This window comes from Amaranthus tricolor, chromosome 2, assembly GCF_026212465.1.
Source record: "Amaranthus tricolor cultivar Red isolate AtriRed21 chromosome 2, ASM2621246v1, whole genome shotgun sequence".
NCBI classification, from domain to species: domain Eukaryota; kingdom Viridiplantae; phylum Streptophyta; class Magnoliopsida; order Caryophyllales; family Amaranthaceae; genus Amaranthus; species Amaranthus tricolor.
This window is the reverse complement of record NC_080048.1, coordinates 33,162,206-33,176,554: the sequence shown is the minus strand read 5'-3', so window position 1 is coordinate 33,176,554 and position 14,349 is coordinate 33,162,206. Positions and strand designations below refer to the sequence as shown.

The following is a 14,349-nucleotide window of genomic DNA, read 5'->3' as shown; positions in this document are numbered from 1 at the left end:
ACACTTGTTCTTAGTGTACAGAGATGGTCATGTAAGGGCAAATAGGTTGAATATAGATATTTGGCAGCACATACGAGAGCTTAGTGCAACTGACATGCAACCTGCGTTTATTATGACCTCAATTAGACAAAATTTCCCTGTTTTTTTGCTAGTATGAATCAAATTTATAAAGTTAGACAATCAATAAGGAAAGAAGAGATGCAGGGTAGGACTCCCCTTCAACACTGTCTTTATATGGCCACGGATCATAACTAAGTGGTTTGGATAGACTTAGATAATCAAGGGGAATTGAGTAGATTATTAATTGTAAATCCTACATCTATCCAAATGATAAATACGAGGATGCATGTTGTGTTGATAGATACAACGTACAAAACAAACAAACAAAAGTGACCGCTATGTGAAATAATTGGAATGACGCCAACCAATCATAACTTCTTGGTTGCGTTTTGTTTGATGCGAGATGAGGCGGCCGTGTCATATTCGTGGGTATTGGAAATACTGAGAGATATTTTTGGCAGAGCTCAGACTCCCAACGTAATCGTGACCGATCGAGACTAGGGTTTATCTGCAGCTATTCGTGATGTCTTCCCAGGTAAAAAGGTTATATTGATTCATTGTTGTCGTTCTATTTGTTACATATATGTTACTTATATTCAATCTTCAATTTAATGTAGATGTGCGACATTTATTATGCATATGGCATATAGCCAACGACGTAGAAAATATGGTGGACAAATTGTGTGGCGGGAGAAGAAATCAAGAAGGGCAAATATTCAGGCAAACAAGGTGGAACCCCTTAGTTAATAGTTCTACGCTCGCCGAATTTGAAAACAGATGGGAATCGATTGTGGCTACTTGGTCGGCTAGGAATACAAGGGTCGTTCGATATTTGGCTGGAACGTGGATACCACACAAAGAGAAATTTGTGCGTGCATGGACGAATAACTGTTTATACATGGGTAACCAGACTACCAGCAGAGTTGAAAGTCAACACTCGTCTTTTAAGTACTATCTTGGTAGTGGTAATAACTCATTTGATACCCTGTTCAAAAGGGCACACGCACAAATTACAAATCAGCAATCAAGGATCCGACAAGCGCTACAGGAATCCATAAATTCTATTTCAAGGTCTTTGCAATATAATTTATTAAGACCGTGATATCGTCATGTATCCATTTTTTTGTTGGAACAGTTGCTGATTGAGCACAACTGTATGTTAAAGTTGGGTGATTATGTATTTGACATATGCAGTTGTGCACTTCAAAGCACCCACGGATTGCCCTGTGCTTGTTACTTTTACTTGTCGATCAGGTCGCAAGGTTCGTTGTATTTGGATGACATACATCCATTTTGAAAAACGTTAACGTACACAGAGGCAGAAGCTGACACCAACGAAGGAGTACGGCACGCAAATGCCGATGATAAAGAGTACTTTCAATCGTTGGTTGATGAAGTGTTAAAAGCTGATCCGACAGTTGTACAACGCATGTCTCATGTACTTGAAGATGAATTACATCCTGATGGCACCGATATACCTGAGCCATATGCAAGTCCACCGAGAAAGGGAATACCAATGCCAAGCAAAACCCCTAGGCGAAACAAAAGCGCCTTTGAATACAGCAGATCGTCCTCTAGGGGTCGCGGATCGAGATCTTCATCACGTGGGAGATCTAGTGGTAGATCCAGTGGTCGATCAACACAATCATCAGTTGGAATTAATTTCAGTTTCAACTTATCTGGTAGTTGACTTTCCTTTCTCTTGTTCATATTAGTTTATTACAACTGAATGTTACTAACCTTTTTTCTAATTACAGATGGTTCAGCAGGTCGTGATTTTTCACTCTTTCTATGGCCTAATCACATCCCGTATATTCTTCCTCCTAACCTATCTGATTGGATAGATGTCATAGGTGATGGAAGCTGTGGTTTTAGAGCTATTTCCGTCATAGAGTTGAGAGGCGAGAAGGCATGGCCTCTTCTACGACGTGCAATGTGTATGGAAATACAAACGAACAGAGATCAATACCTACGTGTAAATCTATCAGCCGAGACGTTAGATAATGCTATATTCAGAATCGGTTCACATAGTAATGGACCTGCACCGTATATTCATTGGCTAGAGGCACCGATGGGATTGTACTCTGTAGCAACGTTTCTTAACATTGCCATTGCGTATTATGGTTCTGCTGACGGTAATCCACACTACAACTCTTTGGTTTTCTGTTGAGGAGAATGGCGGGTGTGCATGGTGTACATAAAGTCATACATATTTGTTGGGTGAATAGAAATCATTATGTTCAACTATTAATAAACGATAATTCATCTCCACTTTTCCCAATCAAGCGATCATGGAGAGAAGTAGCTGACAATTCGAGTATACATTTAGACTCACATTTTCAAACCAGAATTTTTCTCTGGAATATACTATACGGTATACAACCACCACAAGCTAATATCACTGCTAAAGATGCAATCAATTTAGATAGTCCATAGTACAATGTTGTATATTCATTTACGATTTGTATTTGTTTATAAATAAATGTATTAATGAAAAATGTCCATAAAAAATGTCTGTATGAAAAATGCAATCAATACTTGTATCTAGATAGCATTCAACATGTATAAATAAATGTAGTAATAAAAAATGTAACGAGCATTGTTGTAAATTAACGGAGACAATTCTAGTAGTTTATAAATACAAAACAACACAAAAAAAAAGTTTATAATTACAAAATCCAATGTCTATGAAGGGTCGAGCCCTCTAAAAGCTTGCCATTCGGAAAATAATTCTCGAACTTCTTCCACATAAACATGAGCAGTCTGTCTTTCCCGAGAGTTCATATCGACGATGGAAGGCATCCTTAGCAGGGGCGCGATGCTACTTGGAAATTCATTTGCAAACTATACACAAAAAATAACGGTTTTAACCAAACAACAGAAAACATTTATGTAATGGAAACAGATAAAAGGAAACACATAAATATAAAAACTAACGTATTGAACTCTGCTATCAGCTGCACCAAAACCAGCACTAGGTCCTTCGCCGGGGAGAAGAAATGGGTGGGAGGACACTCTGAACCAGTCAACGTAGTCAGGAATAGCCTCTGATGGAACAAATGTCCGATGAAGTGTCTGATCACCAACGCGGGCACAATAAGGGAACCTACTGCACGCCTCCGTGTAAAAAAAGGAGAAGTAAAGGTGACGGAATAGGTACCCTATGCTGGTCGTAGAGCCTGGCTAAGCCTCAAAGGAGCGGGGGGAATAGCCTGTACAAACCCTAGTTGTCTGACTGTCCTCTCAGGCAAATACACCTAGACGATATCAAAACAGGTGATACCCCCGATAAAGGCAGTGCGTAGGTGTTCATTTAACAATGCCTAGAAGAAGTAATGTATGGAGTCCATTCCACCTGATTAAAAGCAAAATTAGCATAAACAAAATACTATAAAATTATAGTAAAATGTATAACAAAGTGTGATGTGATGTACAAAACATGTGTCGTTGTCATGGAGTCCAATATACTCCTACAGTCTCAGCCTGCTGAGCTCCCGAACTGGCTTCTGCATGGACCACATCTCCACCCTAGTCTAGTTAGGCACATCGACTTGACGAGGATGGGGGCGAAAGGCTGAAAAGTACTCATAGATCCATGTCTGCAGCAATGTCAGACAACCAGCAATGGTTTTGCAACCAGCCCTAGACGCCATTTTCAGTTGCCGATACAAGTACGCCAGGGTCACTGCACCCCAAGCGATCTCATCCTGATCAACATTGACACTTTAGTATAGGGTGAGGTCGCATCCCAATTCTGGTCTTATCCACCAGCAGTGTTGAGCCGACAATAGTCATGTAATAGGCTGTACACTGCGTCTCCAAAGCCTGGGACCGATGGCACATCTGCAAAACGTCACCAACGTTTATGCTACCGCTAGTGAAGTACCCCTTCCTTCGTAGCTCGGCATGGGCTCCTTAAACAGACCAACCAGCGCGAGCTTCCATTCACCGTCAGCAGGTTCAGCCGGGAATGAACCTTCAATACCAATGCCTAATATGCGTTGCACGTTGTGCAATATAATCGTCATCTCTCCCCAGGGCATGTGGAAAGTGTTCATATCCGGCTGCCACCTCTCCATGAAGGCCGATATTAAAGCACTATCAATGTGCTGGTGCATAATATATGGTAGCGGACCGAGGGGAGCGGCAGGTAAAAGTCTATACAGCTCATCAGACATATCCTGCAGTCTGATGATCGCCTCCAGCGGCTTCTTTCTACAACGGAACTCCAAAATCGGAGGCGTACACTCAGAGCCCTCAAAAATTACTTTAGCTATGTGCCCCTCGTAGCTGGGTATCAAGCGGGCATCAGTGGGGCCCCCGGGCTGGGGTGATGTGGTCAACCAGTCTGTTCCAGCGACTGTGGGCGCCTGCTTCCCCGTGGAGCCGCATTGTCAACATGGATGTCTTCTGCATGATCATAAGCACCTGCAGTACTAGGGCCTGCACATGTAAATTTACCGGCATGCCCGCGCACGACAGTCCAATCGACTGGGTGACCAACAGAGGCTTCGTACTCATTATCATCATCATCACAACATCGAAAATACTTGCACTATTCACTTATCTCCCTTAATTTGTGATTAATTCTTAATCTATAAGTTAAAACATAGTCAAGTGAGATCTTGTTTGATTTGTCTCGATGTAAGATTATTAATATCAATTTTTTATAATTTTTTTATACTTAATTATAGATATGAAGATTTAAATTAGTGCATTAGACCGCGTAATAAAATAAATATTACAAGTATTTTAAAAGGAAGGAAGTATTTGTTTCATAATGCAGCCTGGATTCACACTTTGGCAAAAGCATCTTCATGGAAAGAGAGGGACACTTTTGCTAGACCAGCCAATAAGCAGCTATTGGCAATTAAAAGGTACTAAAAATTGTCACATTACAACTTACTCCTACAATTTGATCATTTGGCACACATGATCTGCCATCTCATGTGCACTTGGGTCTGGTCTGTCCACATAACAGAAAACTACTGTATGTCATTTCACTATCTTTTTATGATCACCAGCACTAGAATTTGCAAAATTGCAAAATAATTTTTTTTTGATTCATAAATCTTTTGTATCTTTAAGTAAAAATGAAGTATTACAACTTTCTCCATTCCTACAAATCCTCTTCAAAATTAAACAAAAAAAAATAAATAAAAAAGAATCAGAGAACATCTCAATTCTCATACCTTCATTTTTTAACTTCATTTTCTAATGATTTTTTTGTTGAGCCATCTTCGACTTTTTTTACTGACCTAAATCTATCTGCCCTAACCTACCTACAATTCATCTTCTTTTTCGCCTTTCAGTTTGTGATCATCACCATTCACCATTACCATCTTTACATTACACATCCTCAATTCTTCCGTTGAAAAGAAAGGAAACCCAACATCAATCTTCTCTTATGAGACCCACCAATCAAAAAATTATAAATCAAAACTACTACTCATAATTTTCTTCCTCTGTACAAATGAATCTTACTCTGAGTCTAATCTAAGCAAACTTTCCGAATCCATTGGTTGTTTCAAACATCAGCAACACTCGAAACTTTTACTTCCAAAGAGCATATTATGCTTTGCTTCACCAAGCAACACAACAGTTTGACATTCAAGAACTTCTCTAAAAAAGCAATCCACCCCAACAATCTCAAGACCTTATTTCATTAATGGGCAATGTTATTAGACTGATTGTCGCGAGATTGAGCTTCATCAACATCCGAATCACTATCTGATGAACTTCCTGAATCAGAATCTGCAAAGCAACATCATAAACAACAATTTCAGCCCAATTGTTCCACAATGTAGTAACAAAAACAATACTACAGAACAAATCCATTGAACTGCTTGAACTACTTCAGCCTAAGTGGACAATGTAGGTATATATACCACTAGAAGAGGATGTATCACTACTTGAACTGCTTGAACTACGAGAACTACTACTTTCACGATCATCATCACCACCACCTTGATTTTTGCAATAATCTTTATCAATCACCACTGGTGGGAAATTATGCACTGGAATTTCATCTCCAATGTCTACATCTTCATCATCCCCTACACCCCTTTTCACTTCCTTTGCAGTTTCCAACACTGTCTCGGCTCCATCCACCTGCAATAACATCACAATTGCAATCAATTTCAATACCCAAATTCCACAACAGGATAAATGTAAAACAGTACAACGACTTGTATGTTTGAGTGCAGGACCAAAATTCACCTGATTATGCTTATCAAAATGAGACAGATTGTGATCTCGAACTGGCATTAAAGCTTGCCTCTTTAGTTTACTAACCATCTTCTTAAAATTTGTAACGAACCTATCAAGTTCCCAAAGAGTTTCTGTATCAAAAACATCAATATCAAGCTCAATTTCATCCCCATCTTGTGTCAAATAGCCGTTCCTCTTCCTAATAATCTGTAGCACATGAATCATCTTCTCATCCGGCAAACTCCGTAGCCCTAATCCCAACCTATGCTTCTCTACCATTGTCATCTCCCTCTTGTTCAGCTCCTTTGCTTTTGGCTTCGGCGGTTTCGCATTCTTTACCCTCGCGCCCACAACGACCACATCTTCTACCTTTTGAGCTGGCTGAGCAACTTCAGCAGACATCAGTGCCGGAACTGTAACAGGAGTCGAAAAGACTTCCGCATCTCGTGGAGGTTTGTATTTTTGAACGGGAGAAGGGTTTTTGCTCAAACAGCTACCTTGAACTTCATCATCAACATCCAACACATCTTTTTCGGGGATTTCAACTTGGTTCTTGATTCGATTGAATGATTGAGTCTTTTCATGTTGAAAACGCTTAGAAACGGGCTGAAACGACTCCTCAAATTGTTTAAGAAAACGTTCTGCCAATGAATGAACTTCGTGCCCTTTAGGGTTATATAAAAGAGCATTATTAAAAGTTAGCCTAACATCAGCAGCAAATTCATCAGGATTCTTGTAAACCCTTTGATTCAATTTGTTCATGATTGTACCCAAATCCATTGGTTTCTTAACAATCTGATGATAATCATGCAATTTTAATGCTACAGCATCAACAGGGGCATTAAAAATATGTCCGTTTTTTTGTTTCATCACCTTAGTTAACACTTGCGAGCACATTTTCATCAGCTGCGGACTCGCCACACACGATGTTTCCCCCTTTTGTTGTTTCACCCGTTTTGCTTCTTTCGTTTGCGATTGAAACGGCAGCGGACGTTTCTTTATATGATTATTCAAAGAATCGTTTCGAAAATTTCCAGAGTAAACTCGATTTGAAAGAGAACGAACTTTTTCGAGTTCCGACATTAATCGAGCTTTCAGAGAACGAATCTCAGACTTCGACAAACTCGAAATGTCGAAATTAACATAATCGATGATTCTTTCTTGTTTCCGACGATGATGGTTAAACGACGACGCATCACCCAATGATGTTGCAGATAACAATTCATCGTTTTCAAGATCCAATTGCTTCCTAGAAAATTGATGATTGGAAAGATTAGGATTAGGGTTAGAAATTTTACCCATGATTCTTGAAGATTGTTGGTTGTTGAGATGATTACTCGTCACATTTCTACTAACTGTAATTTCTGACATCATAACCGTCGAATTTCCCAAATTTCAATCACCAATATGAAAATGATGATATTATTTACTTTTGAATTATAGAGAAGAGAGAAATGGAAAATATTAGGGTTTTCATTTGATGAGAGCGAAGAATAACTGAAGGGGGAGATTGTTTATAAAGGCAAGCAAGATCTACCCGTGAGAAAACCGGGTAGAATCTGAAGCGTTGATTTTATGTTAATCAAGATCTTACGGTGATGCTTAATTTTCTATCTTGAGCGACAATTTGCCCGTAACAGGTGTCATTGAGGGTTATGATTTGTTTCCGAAAGACACGTGGAAGATGATGATGGATTCGATGATGTGGTTAAAGAAGTTGGGTTTGTGGTGAAAAATTTATTTCACTAATTGAATGTGTGTGTGTGTAATGTGTGTGTAGGATTTCGTGAAGGAGAGAAATGTAAATAAAATAAAGTAAAATTATCATAAATTATCTAAAATTTTTTTAAAAAGTATTTAATAAAAATGTTTTATTAAGAAATACCTGATAAAAATTTTTCTTTTTCACAGAGTAGCAATTAACTACTTCATTAGTTGATCGTCATCTTTTTACTTAATACGTGAGCTTGTTAATTAGTTTATTTTCCACTAAATATTCGAGCTCCTCTCACGCATTCACCCTTCTTTCACCGTTCATAATTTTGAACCAAGAAATTGAAGCTTAAATTGACTGGAGCAAAGGACATCTAATTGAGAATCAAACCAAAAGATGACGGTCAACTAACAGTAGTTGTTAGTTGGTACTCTTTGGAAAAGAAAAAAATTTGTTGGGTATTTTTGGTAAAACTTTTTATTAGGTACTTTTTGAAAAAAAAAATTATTAGGTATGTATTGATAAATTTTCCACAGGGAAAAGTGCCAAAAAGTGCCAAATGAATTTTTTTTTCCTAAGGGTACGTAATAAAAATGTTTTGTCAAAAAATATCTAATAAAATTTTTTCTTTTCCAAAGAGTATCAATTAACGTTTTTCTTTAGTTAAACGTCAAATATAACGGTTGACTGGTCAAAATCGAAAATTCTTCTTCCACATCTTCAATATTTTTCCAATTCAATTTCCTCAAAGTTAAATTGTAAAAGAAATTGAAGATGAAGAAAAAGAATTTTCGATTTTGACCAATCAACCATTATATTTAACGATCAACTGAAGGAAAAGTTACTTGGTATTCTTTGAAAAAGGAAAAAGTTTGTTAGGTATTTTTTTGCAAAACTTTTTTTATTGGGTACTTTTTGCAAAAAATAAAATTTGTTAGATACTTTTTGACAATTTTTCCTTTTCCATAAAATAATTCTCATGAATTGTGGAAGGGTCCATTTTCTAAACTCGTAGGTTTGCTCGTCTTGTATAAAATTGTCTTATTATGACACAAGTTTATATAATTAGTTTATTTCTCTAATTTATAACTTTAAAATTATAAGCAATCATTTTAACACGCAAAGCCTTTACTTTATAAATCAATTCAATAAAGATAGTTTTATTTTATGAAGTTGTGATATTCTCAAATGAAGTACTCTAGTCTCCTCAGTTACTCTAAAAGAAAATTTTATAAAGTTCATAACTCTTTGAATCTTTTTAATTTTGAACTTAAAATTTGACCCAAACTAATCTCACTCACTAATTCATATTTACTAAATGCCATTGAAATTTATTAAAATGCCCCCAATTACCTCTAGAAAGATTTAGAGGGCGTTTGGTTCGCACAAGGGAATTAGAATGGAATGAGGAAAGGGAATGAAGGAGAAAGGAATGGATTCCCCTAATTTAGCCTAGTCGTTTGGTTGTGTTCAGAAAACGGAATGAACTGCTCAATGATTCCCTTTGTGACTGTTTGGTTCAAGTTAAGGAATCAAAATTTGAGTTTTTAAATTCTTTTATATTTTTTCCAAAAGTAAGTAGTTGTTATATGATAAACTTGAAAAACTTATTTTTTAAAAAAACATAACTCTAAATAATAACAACCTAGCTCGATTAATTACATATAATCACTTGTTTGTAAATCAAAATACATACGAAAAGTGTTCTAGTCCTTTCAAAATCATTCATGGAACCACAACATTAGATCTAAGCATTACTATTTCCTCCAAGAAGACTCTTAACATAAGCACTTTTCAAAGCGTCGGGACACTTTGAAAATATCAGGAGCTTGTTTGGTTGTGCAGTTAGAAAGTTAGCCACTTCAAAAACTTGGTTAGGAGTTACACCTTCTAAATTAAAAGAGAGTAGTTCCTCTAACACTTTCTCAATCTGTTCAACTATTTTTTGCTCACGATCATCAGTGCGAGCCATCACATTTGCCATAGTTGAAAGATGAACATTCATGTCTTTCATGAATGCTTGTAAGCTAGCCAATTCATTAGAACTACCTTCACCAGCATTTCCTCTCTTACTTCTTTTAGAAGTTTTTTCGGTCTTCATCTTTTTTGCAGGAGGAGAAGTAACAGTTTGAGTGGCATTACCACTAGCAGCAATTCCTTCATCATCACTTGAATCAAGTGTAACCTATGGAGGGGCAACATTTTGCAAATTCTTGATTGCTTCAACATAATCTTCAGCTGGTTTTCCGGTAGCATAATCCTCTTGTATTGGTGTTGGTTTCTTAAGAAGAATAGCATGTAACTTTAAGATTGCTAACAAATAAGCATGAAATTGTCTACTAATAGTTTCACCACTTCTATAAAAATGTGCACCCATCATTCTATTTTTCTTATGGTGAGCTAATGTGTATAAGAAACCCACAACCATCTCTTCCAAACATGTGTTTCTTATTTCATTTAATCCACCAATATCTCTAACCATCTCTAAAAGTACACCAAATGTGTATCGATTTATACGAAGATAGTTCCTACACAAAGTGTCACTTTCTCTAATCATTCTATTCAAGTTGTGCAATCTCATTTTTCTCCTAGTTTTTTTATCAAGCTTAAGATAATGGGAATCGTATATAGTTTTACTCATCGAGTACAACATCAAATGTAGCAACACAACACAATTAATCATAGTAATTATGAACCGAATACAGTCCCAATTTCTCTTCCTTTTCAAAGAAGTACAAATGCTAGCCATTTTCTGTAGAAATGAACATCAATATGTACATCAATAAGAACATCAATCAAGCAATAAAACAATGGCGAAGAACTTCAACTCAATTACAATTAATCCAACTTAACTATGTTGAACAACAAAACTAAATTCCAACCCAGAAATCTGAATTCATCCTAGAAATCCAGAGATTATGAACAGAGATTAGGAACAGAAATCTGAATTCCAACAGAAATCCAAAACGATGCAAGTTCATTCACTCGAATAGAAATTACATTTGACTCAGAGATTAGGAACAATTCAGCACTTCAAATGCTAGTATAAGTCATAAAAACAACAAGAAAAATGGCGGTAGCTAGAATAAGAACGCAACAGAACCAAAATTACAACAAGAACAAAAAACGCAGGCTTTCATCAATGGCAGTACAACAAAGATTCAACAAGAATGCGAATCTAAATTCCAACCCATCAAAATACCAGCAGAAATTAGGAAAAGGAGTAAAGAGAAAGGAGATTCAAATCAGCAAGAACAACTTACATTTGACAATGGCGGCAGCAAAATTGAGATTGAGAAGAAGAATGCTACGAACAATGGCAGCAGGCGCAACAGCTTGAGGAAGGACGCGTGAGGAAAAGATGAGAAGTTGAGGGAGGAGGCGCAGCAGTAGCATTCGTAGGGTTTGAGAGGAGAGGGTGATGAATGAAGGGGGGAATGGAATGGTAAAGTGACCGGGGGGGGGGGGGGGGGGGGAATCAGCGTTTACTAGATTTGGGTAAACCCAAAACTTAAATGTGGGAAAAGGAATGATTCAAAATGGGAACCAAACAACAACAAAGGGAATGGGGTATTTCCATTCCCTTTCCCTTTGATTAATACCCCCAACCAAAAGCCCCCTTATTATATTGGATACCTTAACCTTTGTGATTCCCGCCCAACTAAAATCGTGTTTCCTTAAATCTCACATTTTGTATTAGGTACGATCTTCTAACTCTATATACCTATTCTCTTACTCTTTGAAAAAAAAAATTTTCTCTTCAAAAATTACAAGATGTAATCATTTTAGAACTCTAATATTAATACCACTTGCATTTTAATTTTGTTTTGTTCTTCTTCCCAAACCCAAATAAATTTTTGTCATTTTTAGTGAAATTTTATCTTCAGTTGTTGGTTTGTACTTCATCCACTATATTAACAGTGTTCATCATTTTTGGTTATTTGGTCATGACTTCTCTACTAAGAAGTTGCCCTAGAGGCGGAGGTGAATGCGAATGAGATTCTCAATGTTTTTGCTTATAAAAGTCGATCCACTTCGTAAGACACTTACTTCACTTGAAAATGAAAAAGAGTTTTTAACAGAGTTTGAAGATGATGCTTCTTTGTTGACTCTCTTAGATTTTGATGATGACTACACTTAATATAAATGACTGTATTTTAGAGATTGTGTACAGGTCGATAGCCGATCTTGATAAAGATCGTTGATAGTGCCTAAGACTTGGTCCATTAATTGTGTATATGTTAAATATATCCAAGGAAGTTAGATAAGGAAGATCGCTTAGGATGTCAAATGTAGACAAGAGGTCTACTGTTCCCAAGTTTGATGATCTGACGATATTCGTTGATGGAGACAGTGCTCTGTTCCCAAGACTAAAGTCTGGAAGAATCAAGGTCAGCTGAAAATTCTGTAGAATATATTTTTCTGATTTTTAGTTAATGTATGGTTAAAATTAATTTGTTGCATTATTAATTTAATAAGTTAATTGGTAAAATATTTTTTTTTTTAAAAAAAATAACCGTACCTTTTCTAAAGTGGTGAGAACTTCTCCTTAATTTTTTCCACATAAATAGGCTTGCAATATGGGTTTTAATTAAGAAAAAACTACCTTGTCTATTTTTAGAAAAGTAACGGTGGCTATTTTACTTGCTATTCAAGATCCACTTACTTCTCCTTGATCTTAGGAATAAGGATGTAGTAGGTAGTTATTTCTTTTACTAGCTACATGAGTTCCTATATAAAAGGGAGTTGTTTTTGAATCCATTGGAGAGAGGAGGAGTGTCCATACCTAAGATAATAAATTAACAAGAAATATTTTTGCTCCAAAAATTGCCAATTAACTTAAAATACTTTCTTGTGCAACTCATTAATTTTATCCTTAAAAATTTGGCCTTTGTAAAGATTTTTTTAAGAGAATTGTTGTAACTAGACTTGGGGAAGTCTAGGGGAGAAGAGAGAAGCTTCGAGTGAAACAAGAGAAGGAGAAAGAGAAGGAGAAGGAGAAGGAGAAAGAGAAGTTGACATAGTTTTGTTTATTTGTTTTATGTAATTGTAACAAATTGCTAAAAACATAGTAGAGAATTTTGAAATCCCGGGGGTGGTAGTTTTTCCTTCTATTTTGGCTTAGAAGGTTTCCACGTAAAATTGTGTTGTCTCTTCCTTATTTTTCGCATCAAGTTTAAGTTTTAATTTCGCAAAAATAGGGCAAAAATACTTAAACTTATCAAACAACAATTCACCCCTCTCTTGTTGTTATCCACCATCTTTACCCGTTTCTACATTCTTCTGTATTTATCGGAAAAGAAAGTGTTAAAAAAAGATTCCCCTACTCAGTATGGTGGTTCTAGACACACTACAAGTAGTGGTGGATACTGGGTTCGGAGTCACAGGGGGCACCAAGTAATGAATGAGATTTTGACAAAGTTTCATTTGTAAAATTAACAACTATTTTACCCTTACTTGCTAAAATTTTAAATACGACATACCATAAAAGGAAATGGAACAAAATAAATCAACTGATCTAATTAAAAAAATGAGATAAAATAAATAAATAAGACAAAATTACTAAAATGAGGGAATATTTATCATTAAAAAACTTCAGTGTTAATTTTACACTTTTACTCTAACCAATAGAAAAGTCTACCTTGAATTAAAAAAAAAGCCTAGGGGCACGTGACCCTGTTGGCTCCAATGTTGCTCCGCTACAAGATCAATCAAAGGTAAGTTCAAGAAGAATTTTGAAAAAAATTAAACAATTATCTTCTAAGGTCTCGTCTAAAATTTGAATTCACTATTGAAATCATAACTACCAAAAGAAAGGTTTAATTATCTAATCTTTTTTCCTTTTTATAGAATTATAGGAGTAATTTCAATTCAGATTTTTTTTTGAGGATCAATATGTTGTTTGATGATGAATTTGTGTAAGTTTTTATTAGAAGTGTTCAAAGGGGCGGATCGACTCAAAATATTTCACTATTTTTTAAATATTTTTATATGATATTATATACATAGTTGAATTGATCCAACATGCCATAAAGTGTAATAAAAAAACCTTGCCCTACAATTGTCTTGTTGAATGAAAATAACCTTTGGTCCCTCAATTGGCCACTATGCTTTGATTGCCGATATGATTTTATGTATGAGCATGTTTCTTGTGGCTTCTTTGATGAGAGATTTTATTGACTTAGTTTCAGAATCACCTTTGTCCTATTTTTTGAGGAGCTTTGTACGTAAATTATTTTTGTAAATGAGAATATCTCAATCTTACCGTCAAACATACATTGCCTTCTTTTACTGATGAATTTGAAGTTGGCAAAACTGATTCAGGTCTTTATCTATTTCTAATGAATTTAACTTTAATTTTGTAA

At 36.1% G+C, this 14,349-nt stretch overlaps 1 protein-coding gene across 1 annotated transcript; it reads right to left on the bottom strand.

Annotated features, from left to right (window-relative positions):
* Nucleotides 1-4,895: 4,895 nt before the first annotated feature.
* LOC130806369 (transcription factor GTE2-like) lies at nt 4,896-7,758 on the bottom strand. The gene is made up of 3 exons (XM_057671414.1): nt 6,280-7,758; nt 5,949-6,171; nt 4,896-5,814 (listed from the first exon to the last, which is right to left on the bottom strand). Exons 1-3 carry the CDS (start codon nt 7,642-7,644, stop codon nt 5,726-5,728), a joined length of 1,677 nt encoding a protein of 558 aa, XP_057527397.1. The 5' UTR covers nt 7,645-7,758; the 3' UTR covers nt 4,896-5,725.
* Nucleotides 7,759-14,349: the final 6,591 nt, after the last annotated feature.